The sequence below is a fragment of the Fukomys damarensis genome, unplaced genomic scaffold (genome assembly GCF_012274545.1).
Source record: "Fukomys damarensis isolate Sample0158 unplaced genomic scaffold, DMR_v1.0_HiC HiC_scaffold_4, whole genome shotgun sequence".
Classification (NCBI taxonomy): Eukaryota; Metazoa; Chordata; class Mammalia; order Rodentia; family Bathyergidae; genus Fukomys; species Fukomys damarensis.
In genome coordinates this window covers 3,321,813-3,340,719 of record NW_022900916.1, presented here as the reverse complement: position 1 = coordinate 3,340,719, position 18,907 = coordinate 3,321,813, and the positions used below count along the sequence as shown (strand labels likewise).

At 39.5% G+C, this 18,907-nt stretch overlaps 1 protein-coding gene across 1 annotated transcript in view; it reads right to left on the bottom strand.

Moving 5' to 3' along the window:
• The window catches only part of Pclo (piccolo presynaptic cytomatrix protein), a 324,402-nt gene that overhangs the window by 164,090 nt on the left and 141,405 nt on the right, over positions 1–18,907 (bottom strand). The window contains exons 4-5 of the mRNA XM_033758844.1: positions 6,776–7,486; positions 1–630 (exon numbers count right to left, since the gene is read on the bottom strand). Coding sequence (XP_033614735.1) covers positions 1–630; positions 6,776–7,486 — 1,341 coding nt within the window. The remainder of the gene's footprint in view (positions 631–6,775; positions 7,487–18,907) is intronic.

The following is an 18,907-nucleotide window of genomic DNA, read 5'->3' as shown; positions in this document are numbered from 1 at the left end:
CTCGTCGTCGTCCGAGCCCGAGGCGTCCTCGTCGGCACTCATCTCCAGGATCTGCTTGCGAACGAAGTCCTCCTCTTCCTGCCTGTACTCCTCGCTGCTGGACGAGCCCACGCTGGCCCTGCGTCTCCGGGGCGGCCCCGGGGAGGTCTCACTCTCGCTGCTGTCCCCCAGGGACTCAGCCCTCTGCGGAGGGCCTGGGCCGCCTGCCACCCCCGGCTGGGAGCCCTCCTCGGGAGCGTCCTTCTTTCCCTCCTGGCTGTCCTGGAGCTCCTGGGCTTTGGAGAGCCCCTGAGCCTTCTGTGGGCCCCTGGGCTGTCCCGGCGAGACCTCCTGGGGCTGCGTCTTCCTGTCCGATTTTTCATCCACCAGAGTAGTTGCCTGGGCCTCCAGGATGGAGAGGACCGTGCTCTCTAACTTGGCCAGGTCCGAGGGGCTGGAGGGGCTGCTTTCTCGTGAAAAGGAGTCCTTTTTGAGTTCCTTGAGCAAGTCCTTCTCATCGCTGGGAATAAAACTTGGAATTTCACCAAGGGATCCTGATATCCCATCCGAAGAGTAGCCGGTGTCACTCAGACCTTGTGGGCTTTTGGGCTGCTGGGAGCTTGAGGTGTCAGATTTGTCCTCCTCCTTGTCCTGGCGGGAAGGAAAAGACACAGGGACACTTAGCACAGTGGCACTGAGCGTTGCCCTTCCACTACACCCACATAGCACGAGGGTCTTCCCAACCACAGGCCAGTATCTTAAAGTCGACCTGAGAGCAGAAAATGAAAATAGCTAGGATATCAAGGTAACCTACGCTGGGTTTAATCTGCATGTTACTCCTTCCTGACCTCTGAGTCTCCTCCATCAATAGTCTACCCTTCCTTCCGAGGTGTTGTGTTTCTCAGTACCTCTGCTACGGGAGAAGCTAGAACCATAAAAGAAAAACTTTAATGGTAATTTTCTGCGAGCACACTATCTGGGTTGTCAGGTCAGGCACAAAAAGGGAAGCCATCGGGATGAGCCTGGTGCTTGTGTGGGTGGTGGGAAGTGTACCTAGCAAAGTCCGCAGCTCACACCTACAGTCTCTCCCACTGAGAGGGTGCTTTGTGGTTTTGCTTTATCAGTTAAACAAGGAACTGCCTTAAATGAGTTTTGAATGCTGTAAAATACGGTATATTCTTGGGACTGCTCTTATAGTTATTCCTCTCTCTCACTTGGAATGAATGTTTAGCAACTGTAAACTTGGAAAAAATTACACGATAATCACTCTGACTCCTCGGTTCAGCTAAACAGAAGCATTCAAATTATTTTTCTAGAGCCGTTGTTGGCCTTTCCACGTCCTGCACCAGGGTTGTTCTGCACATACCGCTTACGTCATGGGTTCTGACATCACTTGATGTTTCATGCTAAAATCAGATCCTGCAGCCAGGACGGTGACCAATGTGAGTGAGCCCTGAGCCTTCCAGGGCTGTGCTCCTGCCACACCAGTGAGTTAAACTCGAGAGACAGAGGGGCCTTTCATGAAAATGTTAACCCCAGAGACTTTGTAGTTAAAAACACCCATGAGGAGCAGTCCACCCAATGTGATCCACTAGCTGCTATTGGACACCAGTAGGCAGGACCCTGTGGAGAGAAGGGTTAGACCACTGTACAATGGGTCTTCTGGCTGAGGAGCTGCTGCAATTCCACTGGGCCTGCTGCTTGAACTACCCTAATCCTGTCCATGGATGTGCACACAAGCTCCTCCATTTCCTGCCAAAAGCTCAGGTTGCACAAGTAATGACAAAGACACAAAACACCTTCCCCCTCCCTCCCTTCCTCTTCTTCTCAAATATAAATGTTGACTGAATTCTCATGTTAGGTTCATTTTCATCTCACTATAAAACTTCATTGCATATGGCTAAAGATATACCCTGAGCACATCATAGGGTAAAATATTTTTGTTAAGTTTACATGACTCAGTTCAAAAGGACAATCTGATACAGCTTGATCGTTAAGAACCATCCTGGCTCACTTCAGATGTCTTTCCAGGAAGTATTACTTATCTGGAGGTGAGACATGATCTGAGGACCTGTGCACTTTGGCTCCCTTTCCCAGGAGCTGCCCTCTGATGAGGCCAGGGTGCAGCCCTCTGCTCACAGCCTGGGGACCTAGTGGAAGGCGCTCTGTGCCCACACTTCACACAGCTCCAAGCACACTGTCTGTGGAGCCCAATTAGCACACCCAACCGCCCTGACTCTCAGTGAATGTCGTCACCAGGAGAGAGGGGTGTCTAAGGCCTGTGAGAAAAACAGGTCCACAGAATGAGCTTTCATAATTAAAGCCAGGGTATCACTTTGTGTTCCTTCTGTCCAGTGTAACAAAGCTGCCATGTTTGCAGGGCATGAGACCATTGTTTGTAAAAATTCATGGAGTATAATAAAAGAGAAATCAGTTTCATCTGACATTTTACAGAAATAATAGGATTAGACACACATAATGTTACAAGAAAACGAAGAAGTATTACATGAAAGACTAACATGAAAGTACTAAAATTCCTCCCCTGTGATCCCCTGTGTGGCTTCGCTGTGTCCATGCTTTCCTTCCTTCCTCAGTGCTCTATTCTACCTACTTGTCATTCTGGTCCTGATCACGCTCTTCCAAACCCTTCACAGGTTTACCTGTGGTGATGCTGCTGTGAGGACTCTTTCCCTAAAATGACTCTTCCTGTTCCACACTGTAAGATGGCAAGCCTCTCCACTATTTGTTCTCCAGACTCGGGGTCTAAGATCAAATGCTGGGACCACCTGATTAGGAAATCAGAAGGCATGCAGCTGATATACTCAGAAAGCACAGCTTCTGGTCCTTATTTTTCATGGTACATTGAAAACAATTACTGGTATCAGTTTTCACTAGCCTGTTGGCTTACAAACCATCAGATCATACAATACACAGGTCCTGTGCTCTAGGGATCTCTGTATACAGCTTCACAAATGATACTGATTTTTTCAAGTCTTTTCTTTGTTATAGACAGAGAGTGGCACACACAAGTGCTTATCAACCCTGGCCATCCATTAACTCTTTCCACATATCCCCTACTTTTGTGAGAGACCTGCATTACAATAGGAGAGCATAACTGGTGTACACTGCTAAACACTGCCCCTTAGTAATGTCTATTAGGAATTAGACCAAATAAGAGATACTAGATGAAGCAGAGAAGAATGTAAACAGTATGTAATTTGGATCCTGTTTTCCTAATTATTCATTTTCAATGCATACCTGAATTACCATAAGTCTAGAGGACTGATCAAATGGTTCGTGTGAAGGTAGCATAATTCAGCTCATTTCCCTGTAAATTTCACAATTGACATGACTAAAAGATTGGGAAATTTCTCTTAGTTGCTTCAAAAATGTACAGAGGTGTACTTATTTTAAGAAAAATACTAAGCTATTTAGTAACATAATATTTAGTGATGTGAATGGAATAAAATGATTCTTTGTATATGTATTTATATTTTTAACACACATATAAATGTATGTATAAATACCACCGAGCTTTAAAATTTTATTTTCTCATTTGAACAATCAGTAAATTGTCATTTGTATCATTCATTAAACTATTAAAAGTGCAATACAACTTAGAACAACCTCTAAATATACAAAAGTAAAATATCAAGCATATTCTTTTTGCATGGAAATTAATTTTCATATTCAATTGAGGCAGTGAGCAAGAACAGCTATAATTTAAGCATGTCGCTTTAAACAGCTTTGTTTTTATTTTTCTAAGCAAAAATTTTTCAGCACTGAAGATTGAATAAAGCACCTTTGTACTGAGTATATCTCCAACTGTTTTTTGTTTTTGTTTTTGTTTCTTTTTTAAATTTGGGACAGTGTCTCGTTAAGTTGACCAGGCTGGCCCTGAAGTTGTGATCCTCCTTCCACAGCCTCTCAGAGTGTGGAATACAGGTGTGTGCACTACGTCCAACTATTTTTTAAATAACACTGAAGAACAGACTGTACTACACTGACTTTATTTTTATTATATATGGTGATTTCCCCATGTATAGAATTATGACTACTTGAATCTAGTCTAGTCTATTCTATGAATATAAAACAATTACTGAAAATTTCCAGTGGCTAAGATTAATTTATCAAATTACTAACTAAAATCAGAGAGTGAAGAACTCCTTTTCCTTCTAACATCCCAAACCTATTGATTGAACCACAGAAAGGCAGTGTGAGTTGTGCCCCACTCTCAGTGGTGGGAGATCACAAAGACTTCCCTAGTGGTGGAAAATGGACCAAACATATTTGCATTGTCAAGTTTGGCTGTTCCCTTTCCGGAAACAGTGAAGCTTTTATCTTCCCATACTGAAGGCAAACAATGGTTTTCTCAATAGTGCTGTGTGTTAAGACTTGAATTCTAGGTTACATATAAAAGGGTGCAAACAAAGTAAGTATATTAAAGTTTACATTAATTTTCCCAAAGCTATTTATTTCTGACAGGCTAAAATTATACAACAAATTCATAATCTTTCTATCATTTATACAAAGTTTGTCTGCATAGGTTGCTAATCTGGGTGTTAGAAACATTCCAAACAAGATGAAGTCCATAAAGTTCATGGGGTTAGAAAGGAAAGATCAAACATTCCCATCGAATCATTGTAATATGGGCCTCTTGTCACTACAGAAAACCTGCTTATTTCTTGCCCTAGCTGATTGTGTAGTCATTATATACAATGGTTGTCTATGATTTGAATAGTAATCCTTCAATTTTACATTTTTAAAGGAAATTAAAGAGCATCCTCCCATCTATTGAAGGTTCTGTCGAAATCAAGAGAATTATAGTATTTCAGTGCAATATATCAAATATATCCTAAAAGAGTATTCTGTTTACGTATATTAAGTAAAAAGAATTCTCTAACGTGACTTGTCAAAATATTAAGTTAAGAAAGTATACTTTTCAAATACTTTATTATATTTCAGGATTTTCATTCCATTTAACCAATACATTTTTGAAAAACTGAACAAAATAATGATATGGCAACAAATACATGTAACATCATAAAATAGTAATAAGAACAATACAAGGAAAAATAAATGAATAAATAAAATCACACGAATATATAAAAATAAACATTACAGAAAGTAGGGTTGTGGTGGAAGTTGCTTTGGAAGATAACTGATCATCATAACGCAAAGCTCAAGTGCTAAGCATCTAGGAGGAGCAGGGCGATGGCACATCCCTGGTCATCTGGACCGCAGTCCACTTCTGCTGTTCTCCAGCTATGGCATTTGGGGCACTGGAATCTGACTTCCCCATCTTTTAATCCGATCCCCTCAACCATCGTAAGATTTACCTGGTAAGTAGTTGTGTAAAGGATTTGCAGTGCCAAGAATAGAGTACGAGGTAAATTAAGAACATTATTTCTATTGAGACAAAAACTAATTAAAAACTAATTCATAGGGGCAGTGCAGTGGCCAGAGAAGTGGCTGCCACCGGGGAGAGGAAGAGTGGGCTTGAGAAGGAGGGGCCCACAGTGGCTGCAGGGCCTGTGGGTGTCTGCAGGGTGAGAAGAAGGTCCCCTTCAGCACACGGGAGGATGAGCAAGGAGTGGCAGGGGGACAGCGTGCTCTGTGTTTAGGAATCACAGGCAGCAGCCTTTGCTTTTGCAGTTATACTGCAGCTGACTTCGAGGGCTGAGAAGTCTGGATTAGCACGACTTTCCACTGCGGGGCAAAATCTCCACTGTGGAGTGTGGCCATCCATGCTAGGCAAAGTGACCAAAGGGCACAACGAAACATTAAGATTTTTATTGTAAATATTAAAATCTCAACCGAAAATAAAGTACGTTTTCCAAATATCTTAAATAGGTCAGCACCAGTACTGCCTCATTTCTTGTGGGATGTTCGGTCACATGATCTATGGAAATCCTGGGACAACACTGAAGCTGGGCTCCACGCGCAGTTAGGTAGAGACAACCACTTCGTGTGTTCCGCTTGGTGTTCAAGCTCCCTGGTGAGCAAACCTGTCTGGCTTTCATTGCCTGGTTTTAACTAAACCAACCTTTCTATAAAGGGTAAGCAGCAGACAAAATATACCTGCAAAAGAATTGTGCGTCGATAAAATTAAGAAAGTAACACACATCCATTGGGATGGAACCTGGGATTTTTCATATGGTGACTACATTTCCATCATAACAGGGTAAAAATAATGACAAATTATAGATAATTCTTAATAGTAAATGTATTAAATGTGCAAATGGCATCCTTAACGTTAAATATACAAAACTCCCAACAGAATATTAAAATCACACTAAATATTCAGACAACTTCCTTTGTAAAGTTTTAAAATGGTTTGGTCCTAGATTTTAGTCCTGCTTCCCCTTTGGTGACACTCATCTCACGGCTTGGCCATAAGGTAAAGGCTCTATCAAGTGGGTTGCTTCTCATGAAAGCAAATGGCCCAGGGAACAGAAACCTATGTAAAGGCACATTATTTTATGTTAGAAGGAAATACTTACTTTTAAGTTTATTATGGAGAAAAAGGAATAACTTAAAGCTGTAAGAAACTTAGTACTGTACGATGTTGATGCATTATCTGGTAGGAATGAGATTGCAAAGTGTGTTTTATATTTATATGAACACTTGATTAAGCTAGCAAAAGGCTGAAGCTCTTCAAATTACACTTCTCTGAGCATGTGACTCATTATCTGCAGGGCTTTGTTTCCTGGATTAGATTGGGAGATATATGTACTAAGGGAGGATTCAGCACGCTCCATAAGCAAGACTGCAAAGTTAAGGAAACACAACTTACTGTTTTTTCTCTCCCAGGTTCTGCCTGTTCAGGCTTTGCTGGGCCTGCTGCCTGTGGCTGTTCCTTCCTCTTGGCTATCTTGTCCTCCTCCACAGGCAAACTCTGCGCTGGGTCAGGTGGTGAACCTTTCACCTGGGGCTGGGGCTGCTTCTCTTCTTGAACCCTCTCAGGAGCTGCTCTGCCTCTGGACTTCTCCTCGGCGATCTGTACCACAGGTTCAACTATCTCACATTTGTCTTCCTCTTCTAGGGCCAATGCTTTTGCTTCTGAGGATAACATTGTGTCTTCAGGAGGTGGCCTCTTTTCTTCAGGAGGTGGTCTCTTTTCTTTGGTGGCTAATGTCCTCTCTTCTGATAGTAGCTTTTCTTCTTTGGGCAGTGGCTTTTCTTCTGGATGGGTTGAAACTTTGTCTTTTTCTACTTTATGCTCTTCTTGTTTTGAATCTGAGGTTACTTTAGGAGTCTTTTCACTGGAAGTTGTTTCTTTTACTTTTTCTGGAATGGGTTTTTCAGCCTCAGTTTTTACTTCTGCTTCCTTTCTTTTTAATTTTCCCTGGGTTGCCACTGCTGCTTTCTGAGATGGGCGTTCTGTGGGGCCAGGCACAGGGGATGCTTTGGGTCCAGAGGATACTGGTGGCATTTTGCCCATATCTCCAAGCTGTCCTGATATCGCTCTCTGAGTTTGGCAATTTAAACACAGCCATTCTTGAATCTGCAAATAAAACAGCAACAAAAAGATTGATTATATCATCATGCTTCTGCTTCCTGCATTTAAGAAGGTAAAAATTTGGCAATGCCTAGTTGCTTTTTTTTGGTATATAGAAAATGTAGGTCATTATTTTCTAAATCAGTGAAACAGTAAGTTTTAAGAATGGGGCTACAAAAAGATTGTCTGAAATCTAAAACGGTGTAGAATTTTTAGAGACTAAGAGTAGAGTCTTCTCATCATAAATGAGGAAAGAAAGAAGGAAGGACAGAGGGAAGGAAGGAAAAGAGTAAAAAGTGAAGGGAAGGGAGGAAGGAAGGAAGGAAAAGAAAAGAAAAAGAAAAAGGCACTAAAGATGGGTCTACAGAAATATCCAACTATGGAGGAGGGAGGGAGAAGAGTTTGCATTTATACCAAGTAAATTTTTTTTTCAGTGTGGTGCCTTCAAAATTAATATTTCTATCACAAATCTATTCAAACACTATTACATTTCACAATTTTCTTTTCAGGATTCAGCTCATTATCTCCTACCTTTCGGTTCTAAATACAGTCCAGCCTAGCACAGTGAAGCTTCAATAGTATAGGTAGACTTTTCAAGAATCACTTGTGCTTCTATTTGCTTTCAAAATAAGACAATAATTTCATTGTTAATAGTAATCATATTTTCTCACGCAATTGAGCAAAAAGAACTCAATGGATGAAATTATTCGGAGACTATCTTGCAGACTTTGTGGTCTGCTGAGGAAGGTATCTCCTTCTCCCTCTTGCTTCACAGTTGTAAGACACAGCCACTTGTACCCAATCAACTGAGGTGGAATTTAGACCAGCAATTTTCCAGGAACTATGCTGGAACTATTTTAGCAGAATCGGAAAGATCACCTTTTTGGTTGAAATTTCAGGTAGTTTTTCAAAGTAAAGTTTGAAAAATACTCTCTGATAAGAGTGCATACCATATGCTTATTCAGGGCCAAATGAGGTTAGACTAGTAAAGTTGTGGAAATCCTGCCTGACTGATACGTGCCATGCTGTTTCCTACACTACACTTAATACTTAGAAATGCTGCTCTGCATGCAGCTTCTTTCCACCTCTGACCATGCAGTGCGGGCCCATCCTAGGCTGCAGAGAGTGGAGGGCACACAGATGACAGAGCATTCCAATGTGCTGGACTGCAAATGGCCTTTCTATACTGGCTCACTCTTTCCAGGTACTTAGCTTAAATTATTTAGAGAGAAAAATCGCTTGCTGTGGTAAATACCATCAGAGGCCTAAGTTTTGTTTCTTACTTCAGCTTCCAATCTCATTAGAGGCATTCGAATGTTGCTAAATATGTCAGTGTTCCTCAATCTGTAACCCATTCTAATTCTTATAGTCTAAGAGTGTGAAGACAGAGTCGACTCTCTCACTGCAGTAAAAGGCTGCCCATAAAGCAGAGAGAGAGAGAGAGAGATCACCCAACAGTCTTTACCTCCCGAATTTCTGAAGTAGACTGTGGCTTCCTTTTGTAGTGACTTTGTACACGAGACATGGGAAAGAAAGTCATATGATCCCTTGTCAATGGCTGCAAGCTCCAACCCTGTGTGGGGCAGTCCCCAAAGGAGGCACCTCCACAATAGCTAAAGAAAATCAATCTTAACCTGGGCTGTAGTTTGAAAAACCATTACTTGATGGAGTCACATCTTAAGGTATTTTCATTCAGAGCCTGACATTTTAAAAAACAAAAACAGACACAGCTGGTCGCTTCACAGTGTTGTGTTGGCAAGCGGATTCTCAGAAGCATCTGCAGGTTTGTGCTATGAATTCCTGTCAGGTCACGCCCTCAGTGCAGTAAGTTAGGGGCTTTTGATATCCCAGGAGTACAGGTTTTATGCCACTGAATATTTCTGACTACTAGAAAAGTATACTCGTTTTACCTGACTTTTTGGGACAAATTATTCCTATTAAGTTATCATGTCTTGCCACCTACAGCATGTGACATCACAGTTGTGTGGCTTTAGTGTTGAGAAAATGAAGCACAGTGGCCAATCAAAGGCTCTATAGTCATTATTTTCACTCCATTAAAATATAGGTAAGAGGATAAAAGGTACAGCATATTTAATCTATTATGTCATAGAAAATCCTTCATTTTTCCCGATTTAAAATAATTCTTGGAATGCTTAAAAAAGCCTCAATAACCACCACATCAGCGAGGTCTGCAATGTGAACATGAGCCAAGAGTGTAACTTACTAAGAGACAAAGGGTGCTGTCCTAAAGTCCTCTTGGGCTAGTCCAGGTTAGTGCTGTGCTTAAATCCACCTCCACCAATAGTACAACCTAGCATTTTTTTAACCTATTTTTTGGTGTTGTTATTTTGCCATTATTTTAAGCATGATGTTGCTGCACCCAGTCCCTCGAATGCATAAATGATTTTCACTGTGAATAAGAGGCCAAAAGTGATTCCTTTCGCTTTGCACTGTGATCAACTGTAACCAGAATTAATTTGAAAACTGATGTTTCTATCATGTCAAATAAGGAGTCTAATTCATTCACTAATCTATTCTGTTTATATCTACTCAGTACATATGCCATTTTGGAAGTATATCTTCAAGTCTTATTTAATTAGGGAAACCTACTTTTAAGTAGAAGAAATAAAGCATGGGTAAAAATAAGTATAAATGTGCAGTAAAATGAATAGAGACAGAGCGCCAGAAACAGTGTTATAATGTAGAAGGAGGGAGACACCATTTCTAGTCAGATGTTTTCTAAGATTTGGCCTTAAAACAGGTAGGTTAATAAGTAGTGAGTTCATATTTGCCAAAAGTATTTAATATAACAACAATCAATTTCAAAAACATTGTATTTGGTGGCAATCAAGTATATTTGAAGATAATAATATAGGGCGAAGGCCTTATTACTGCATTTATACTGGAATTCAATCATAAAGGGAGAAGATGGGACAGGAAAATCCTATGCACTTACTTGAAAAAAGGCAACTAGAATTTCTTAATAGACATAATAGACATGGAAATTTAAACACCAAATTTGTCGTTTACCTGCAAAAATAGATAAGGTTAAACAAGATTTTTTCTGAGATGGCACTTATTGCCAAATTAAAAAAAAAAAAAAACAAAAACAACAACAACTCAGAAACATTGTGGAAGAAACAGATGCCTCATACAAGAGTTAGGCCTGCAGAAATCGGATTAATCTGCCAGACCATAGTGACCAACCCACACCGTAGACATTAAATCGAGAAACAGGAAGAAACCATGACAACTAGAGGAGATGGAAGGGCATGGTGGGTGCTGCACACTGTCCAGTGCACTGAGTTTGGAACGGGAGGGATCTGATGACTTGCAAGTCACAGACCGCTTCATCAGCCACTGGGAATGCTGAGCTGTGCTCCTATGTATGTCTCCTTTCTGGATCTTAGAACCAAAATTAAAATGCCAACCCGATTCAGCAGGAGAAGAAGTTGTAATGTCAATAAGGAATGATAAATAAAAGGACAATGTATCAACAAAACATATATTTATTTAAATATGTAAGTTTTAATTTCGTTTATTGAGAGGGAAAGAGGAGCACCACTGGATGGAAGATGGAGGTTAGGTAAAATCAAAAGTCAAGTGAGAAAAGCAAAACTCATCACATTTCTGACAAACAGTACAAAGAGTAACAATGAATTTCCACGAAAGTTCATTTTGAAAAGTAAGGATCATTATCATCATTAACTAAAAATAAAATGACTAGAAAAACTGCTTAAGAAAAACTGATTTTGGAAATACTCTTAACAAGATAAAATAATCTGTAGGTCACACCTTTTTTGTGTTGCTTAACAAAAATGATAGCAAATATTTCTCTATTAGTGTGTTCTGGGAATTACTGAAGTATTATATTTCTGGGTGCAACAGCACGTGCACTCTGTTCCCCAACAATCACACCATCAAGCACCCATAAGGGTTTACACCAGTAGGAAATAAATCAGGAAATAAGTAATCATTATCCTAAGTTATCCAAAAACTCAATGTATTTCATTAACATATATGACATTTTTACCTGAAAATAGACAGACTTAGTTTTATGTCTTTGTAGCAGTAATAATAATGAGACATGTGAATATTCATTTTTTGTCTCAAGGTTAAATATCAAAAGTTATAATTTTATCTCTACAATATTTTCTTATAAAGAGAGCAATGGAGACAATCATATATATTAAATATAGATACATACTCTGAAAAGGTACTGCATTATAAATGCTTAAGGAAATTTTTTTCACAAACATCGTAGTTGTCATTATAGCTGTTCACACATCAATTCCTTTTTATCAATACTTGTAAAATAAATTTTATTTTGAGTATACCATTATAAATATGCTCTACTGGCACAACTATAGCAAAGGTTTATGCTCCATCTATATTATTATTAAATATATTAAACTCAGGATATTCCATATTATGAGGCCAATCGTTTCTATTTACTGCTTTAGCATATTAAGAATATGAAAATTCATCTCCAAGTAGTGAAATTCTGATAAACAAAGAGCACATGAAATATAACTTTATGTTGATCACACATACATGAACATATTCAATTTCAGCTGGTACATTGTTAATAAAATGCATTTATTTTAATATCACATCATCAAAGCTTGTTCAAAACAAACTACTCAAAAAAAAATCCATTAATCTTAAGAGGAGAGTAGGAAATGAAGGCAGTGAAACCAGAAAGACTGCTACGCCACTCAGCCTTCTCCCATCAATAAGCAATTTGCTTTATATAACAGTTCAGCTGTCACCATGGCAACAATACCATTAAGGAAAATCTCAGAACTTCAGGGCTGCTTATGTACTTTTCTGAGTGTCTTCTCTGAAGTATGGTAATATGACCTGCAGCAGCTGAAAGTTTGCCTTTCGGCTTAAAATGGTAAGGAAGTGATGGTCTCAAAACACACATGACCAATCACGCTTGCGCCTGAGAAATCTTGCAAGTAGCGATTGCAACATGAATTTTCATTAACAGAACAACTGCACTGATTTGGATGCTTATGGCACAGCTTCTGTAAATAGAAATATTTAAGCAAAGACTGTGGGCCCCAATTTTAAATTCCATAAAGGAGAGACAAATATGGTGGTCGAGGGAACTGGTACCATGGCGTTATTGAGTTCTTGCCTGCTATGCAGCTTTCGAATCAGCGATGACATTTTTATATAGTGAGAAATAAACATTTTTTGGCCTGTTGATTTGCATATCATTCAGAATGCTATTTAAATAGGTAACTTATAATAAAAACAGCTTAACAATTTCACTTATTGATTGATTCATAAAGCGGGGCACAATGTTACCTGTGACTTCTCACTTGTATCATGCCATCTACTGGTGAGTAATACAGTGTTCTGTTTATCGTAGGTCCATGCCTCCTTGGATTTCAACTTGGCATCCTCACAACTAGCTTTTCTACTAGATGTACTCCCTTGGTGGGGTATGGTGATGCATGTTGTAATGGTGGGCTGATGCAGGTGGACTGCAAATTTAGCCCAATATGGGCAATGTAACAACTCAGCAAGATTCTCCCCGTCTTAAAATAAAAAAAGAGATAAATGGGTGAGAGATGCAGCTCAGTTTGTGAAGTCTCTGGTTCAGTTTTAACTACCACAAAATTAAATAAATACATTTGCCTTTGTCTCTAAAGGGAGGGCTGAATTTTCAGTTGATGCATGTTTTCTGTATTGTGGAGTCTGTGGTTCAGACCTCGAAGTCTGATGTGAGGATGGGACAGCCACTTGCCAGAGCTCGTAGTGCTCCGAGAGTCTTCTGTTCGTCCCGTCCCCCCAAAGACGGGCAGGATGTGTGAGGCACTGCCACCATTACTCTCTTTTCAATCAGCATGTGTCCGTTCCCCTTATGGTCATTAATGCAAGAATAACTCATGTCCAAATATAAAATTGGATGATTCGATTTCTTCCTAACTTGCTCCTATGTAGAAATAGTTTCTCTGGTGTGAGAAACTAAATGTGTAAATAAGGACTAAAAAAAAATAATAGATAATGTGAATTAGGATGAAAAAGGACAAAGGGAAGTGGAAGTGGGAGGTGTAGGAGAAAGAAAAAAGGTAAAGGAATAAATATGAGAAAAAGAAAAAAACAGAAACATGTAAAGGTACAAGATCCCAATGAATCTAACTGTACTGTATACCCAAAATGTACCAATACACTCAATAAAAAAAAAAAAGAAACAGAAACAAAGTTTCTGTAAATAGGGAGGGATAGAAGTTTTGACAGGAGGGAAAAAATAAGAATAAAGATATATCATGTAAAGGTACAAATTCCCAATGTTGAGTGTCATCATATTGTATACCTAAAATGCACCAATAAGCTTAATGAAGAAAAAGTACAGTGGTACTTTGGTTGACAGATGCTTTCGTCTGCAAACAATATGGTGGCTACCTTTCCCACACAAACACAAACATGATCACCTTTCCAAAATGAGAGAACAAATTAAGTTCATGAACTGAGGAGCCACTGTATGACAACATTAATGTATGTAGCAAAAATTGAGAAATAATAGTTGATTTAGGTTTTAAACTCCATGGGAATTACTAAATATAAAAGGTAGGCATCAATAATGAAACCTAACAGAATATTGACTTCTGTTAGAAACTTTTACAGGAATACTATTCCTAGGTCTAATGTGATCAGTGGTCAGCTAGCTGCCCACACTCACCTCTCCTTTTGTGTGTGTGCTTATTTCTGTAACACTGCCCCTGCTCCACACCAAAGAAATTTGCTTTGCTTCTCTTGTTAGCTTTCTGTATGAGGTAAAATACTCCAACCAACATTTCTGTAAATAGCAACACATCAATTCAAATCACGCATACTGCAACAAATGAGCTAAGCTACTTAAAATATAATTTCATATTCTCAGTTGCTATTCTTTTTTGTCCATATTTCTTTGGCTAAATAATAATCATCTTATGACTTCTTTCCTATCACAATTTATGTATGTTTTCCTAAATAAAGTAATTTTACAGTGTTGGATGTTTCAGTATCATATTAAGAACATATAAATACCTCCACAAATTAAGTAAAATACCTGTGAATCATCACAATCACACAACTTTTTTTGGGGGGGTGGTACAGGGGATCAAACTCAGGTTCTTGCACTTGCGAGGTAAGTGGCAGAACCACTGAGCTAAATCCCCGGCCTCCAATCACACAACTGTGACAGAACTAGCTGAAGAAAATCATGGGTTTGGGTTCCTTTTACAAGATCTAGCTGGTCTTAGACCCCTCAGGTTGCTATGGCAAAATAACATCAACTGGGTAGATATTTCAGTTTGTTTCTCACCGTTCTGCAAGTTGGGAAGGCCGAGATTAAGGAGCTAGGAAATTTGGTGCTCTGTGACTGCCGGGTACTAGCTGTGTCTCCAGATGGGAACATCAGCAACTTCCTTGGGTCTCTTCAGAAAAGCATCAATCAAATCCATGGAGACTCTGCCTTTATGCTATGATCTGTCCACCTAACCCCAGTTCGTCATACTCATCAACAGGAGGTGAAGATTTAAATTCAATTTTAGGGGTGCACAAACAGGCTATCGAATACATACATATGTTTGGGAGTATCATTCCTAGGTCTAAGCTGATCAAATACATGCATTTCAAATATATTCAATATATATTAAATATATCATTTATGTTCACAGTTACATATAGTTTTTAAGTGTCATACTGTTAAAATGAATTTGTTGTTACATGGGTTTTAATTTTTAATATTTAGTAAGTTCTCATCCCTCAGCTCCCATAGAGCTGTATTTTGTTATTCCCTTATTGTAAGAGCAGTGTATTTATTTTTGTATTATAATTACATTAATGCCTGAAACACCCCTCTTAAGCCTTAGTCACTTCTCAGCACTGTAAGCAATGAGTGATTGAATTTTAAAACAATATTTATTTTTTAAAGATTCTAACATAATGTCACACCACAGGGGAACTTTATTTTTGTTAAGAGTACGAAGCCATATGCATTTGAAAGACTATTTAAAGCACAGAGCAGTGGAATAGAATTTGTAGAACATTGTATAGGATAAATGAAAGCCAATCCCACTTTAAACTGGAGCTGCACTGTGACGAGACGCGGCTGCAGTCTGAGGGAGGCTGCCAGACTGAGGGTGGTAGAGTGGATGCGGGGTGGGCAGGAGACCAAGGGCAAAGCTGTGGCAGGGCAGAGGAGGTGTGCTGACCTAGCAAGGCATGAGGCATAAACATCTAGGTTCAGCTGAGTCCCGCAAAGCACCTTCCCTAAGCGGGCTCCATTAGCACGCATCACAAGACACATCTGGGTGAGACTTCACAGACAGAAGCAGAGTGTGCTATTCTTCGCAAGCGCAGAAAATCTGGGCAGGCGCTGTGACAAATTATAGGAGGTATCACTGGCTGGTTGGGAGCAGCAGACAGGAGTGTACTGCTCTGGATTTGCCTTCCCTTCCACATCAGCTGTAGGCTGGAGCAGGGAGAGGTGCAGGGGAATGAGCTCAGCCTCATGGGCTTCAGTGTGTTCTACTATCCCTGCTTCAAATTCGGCCTTGTCCTCCACCTGCCCTTTGGACTTCAGACTCCAGCAGTCTTTCAGCAATGGCTAATCCAGCGCCCATAACTATATAAAGTCAGATCCACAGCGAATCCCTTGTCATATACATTCTGCACCTCCTAATGCCTCTGCTTCCCTGAAGCCTAGTGGATACAGGCAGGCTGCTCAGCTTTGAGAGGGGTGGTGGAATTTTATACTGTTTCCCCATTTTTGCTAGTATCCAAAGTAACTTTAAATTAGCAATTCAGGTCTTAATTTGCATGGCAAAGAAAAAGCACAGAATTGAAGAGATACTGTTCTGTTTTTAAAATTATGACGAGGTATTTCAGTCATCTGAATAATTTTTGACACTGTGGGTAAAGGATATGTTAATAAGCATTACTTGATGATTCCACAGTGTATACATGTATCAAAACATCACATTCTACCACTTACACATATATTTTTCAATCACAAATAAAACTTTAAAATATTAAGGAGATGACCATCCATGCACAAATAATTCCTTGCCAATATCACTGAACATATTAGAGACAAATAGGAACTTTTCATCATAATGTCATATTATAGACTAGCCAAGTTTAACCATTGTCTCCATTTTTGTGTGGTTAGAGCTTTGTTCTCTACTATGATTTTAATATATACTTAACATATATTGTCTACTTTTATATAGTATTGGAATACATATTGATAGTTTTGTGCTATCTTTTATTTAGTAAACACTGCTTAGGTACAAAATCATTTGTAAACATGTCCTGTGAAACTGTGAGAGCCGGGGCAGTGAGGGGGAGAGGAGGAGTAGACAGTGCAGAGAGAGTCCTGCCGGAAGCCCATGTCTTCCTTGTGTGTGGCCACAATGGGAGTGGGGTGGCTGGAAACATGCAGTGCTCTGAAGACCCTGAGACCCAGGAGACAGAACCGCTACCAGGAAGAGGAAGTATACCAACTGAACCATCCTGACCAGCCCACCGTTCATGCCTGGCCATCTGCCTACAGTGTGACTGAAGCTGTCACTTGGAGTAGAATCTGATAAAAAGAAACTACCCTTAAAAGTATGCACAGTGCACTGGGCTAAAAAAGTAGATCTATAAAACATAATTTGCATCACTAACACATAGCTGGTTTCCGTTAGCATGTAACTTCTCCCCAAGGCTGGCTGGACTCGAAGAAGTTGACCCCAAAGGAACAATGGATCTGGTATAAATGACTAGGGCAACAGCAGAAGAAACTCAATGATAGAACTGACACTACCAAGAAAAGGAATAGGTGATATAAAAACAGAGGAGGAACAGAGGTCCTGAGGCTGAGGGGAGGAATACACTGAGTTAAGGACCCTGTGAATATGCTTGTCTCTGCATGCCCAGAGTCTCTATAATTATGTTCATCATACAGATAAAAGAAACTGAAGCATAGAAACTAAAAGGTGACATCCTGCACAGTATCCACAGTGAGAAAGTGGCAGACTATTGATGGTTGGCTACAGCTGTAGATTCATATTTTGAAGAACAGAGTGGATACTTAGGACAGAATTAGAGGTGTGATTTCCCAGACTTGATTGTAAAAGAGGAGAAGAGGCCTGCACAACTGGTTATAAACAGTAGTTTTATATGTTATTAAATAAGTACCTACACTTAAAGATGAGTTGTGATGTATATCAATTGTTCTATCTTTATTTGAGGAGTGAAAGTATCTAAATACAAAAATGAAAAGAAATCTAGAATTAAATTCAAGTTTCATGGTGGAATATCACCTTGAACAACATTAGACTGCTAAGTATAAATTTATTTGTGGTGTCCGTTTTTCTCTACAGAGCATTAAAAAATTAGATTTTGTACAGACCAATTGCTGAATAATGAGGCTCAATATTTTCCTTTCTTGCATTTCTACCACCTTTTAAAATGGAAAAATTAAGTCTAAATAAAAAATGAGAACATGTCGCATGCTTTGTGTCTCAATGAATACTAGAAACTCCTGCAGGAATCCTCACTCCGGGAGGAGCTACTGAGTCCCACACTGCAGTTCGCCGGAGTAATGCACCATTCCATTGAGTCTCACCAGGCAGTGCGTGGATTAGAAAAATTGTGGTGGGCTGAGGGTTTAGCTCAGTGGTGCTGCTGCCTGCCTCGAAAGCTCAAGGTCCCAAGTTCAATCCCAAGTACAAAAAGAAAGAAAAAAAATGGTCCATTACACAATGGAATACTATTCCTCCAAAAGACTTCTGTCAAATCCTGTTGCTTGGAACAGTGTGGATGGAACTGGAGCTCATCGGAGGTGCAGCAGGCAGGGAGACGGGTATCACACTATAGCACTCACATGGGACACGAGAGCTGATGAGGAAAGGCTTAGCCAGCGTGCAGTTTCAAGACAGGAACAAGAAGCTCTGGTGTTCCACTGCACAGCAGGGTGACCAGTGACAGATTTAAGGACAATGCACTGCACAGTCCAAGAAGGAAGAAGAAAGAATTTAGAATATTTCACCATAAAAATAGTAAGTGTTAGAGAAGATATATATATATGTTTAATCTGACTTAAACATTGTATAATTTATACATATTTTAAAACATTGCCCCCATTGATAGGTAAAGTGTGTACGCTTTTATATATCAATTGAAAATAAATTTAAAATCAAGAGAAGTTTTTTTGCAAAAAGTATACAGGTTTTAAAAGATATTTTTATATTCTTTCCCTGGGTTTGCTGAAAGAAATGCATTTCATGGCAGTTAAACTTTGTCTTCTATTTGATATTTTAGGAATTAGAAGTACAGGAAAAGCAATGGTATATATGATAAAATTTGTTAAATAAGGAACAAATGGCTTTAATATACATTTTTTGGAGATAAATAAAATGACATTTTAATGTTATTAGC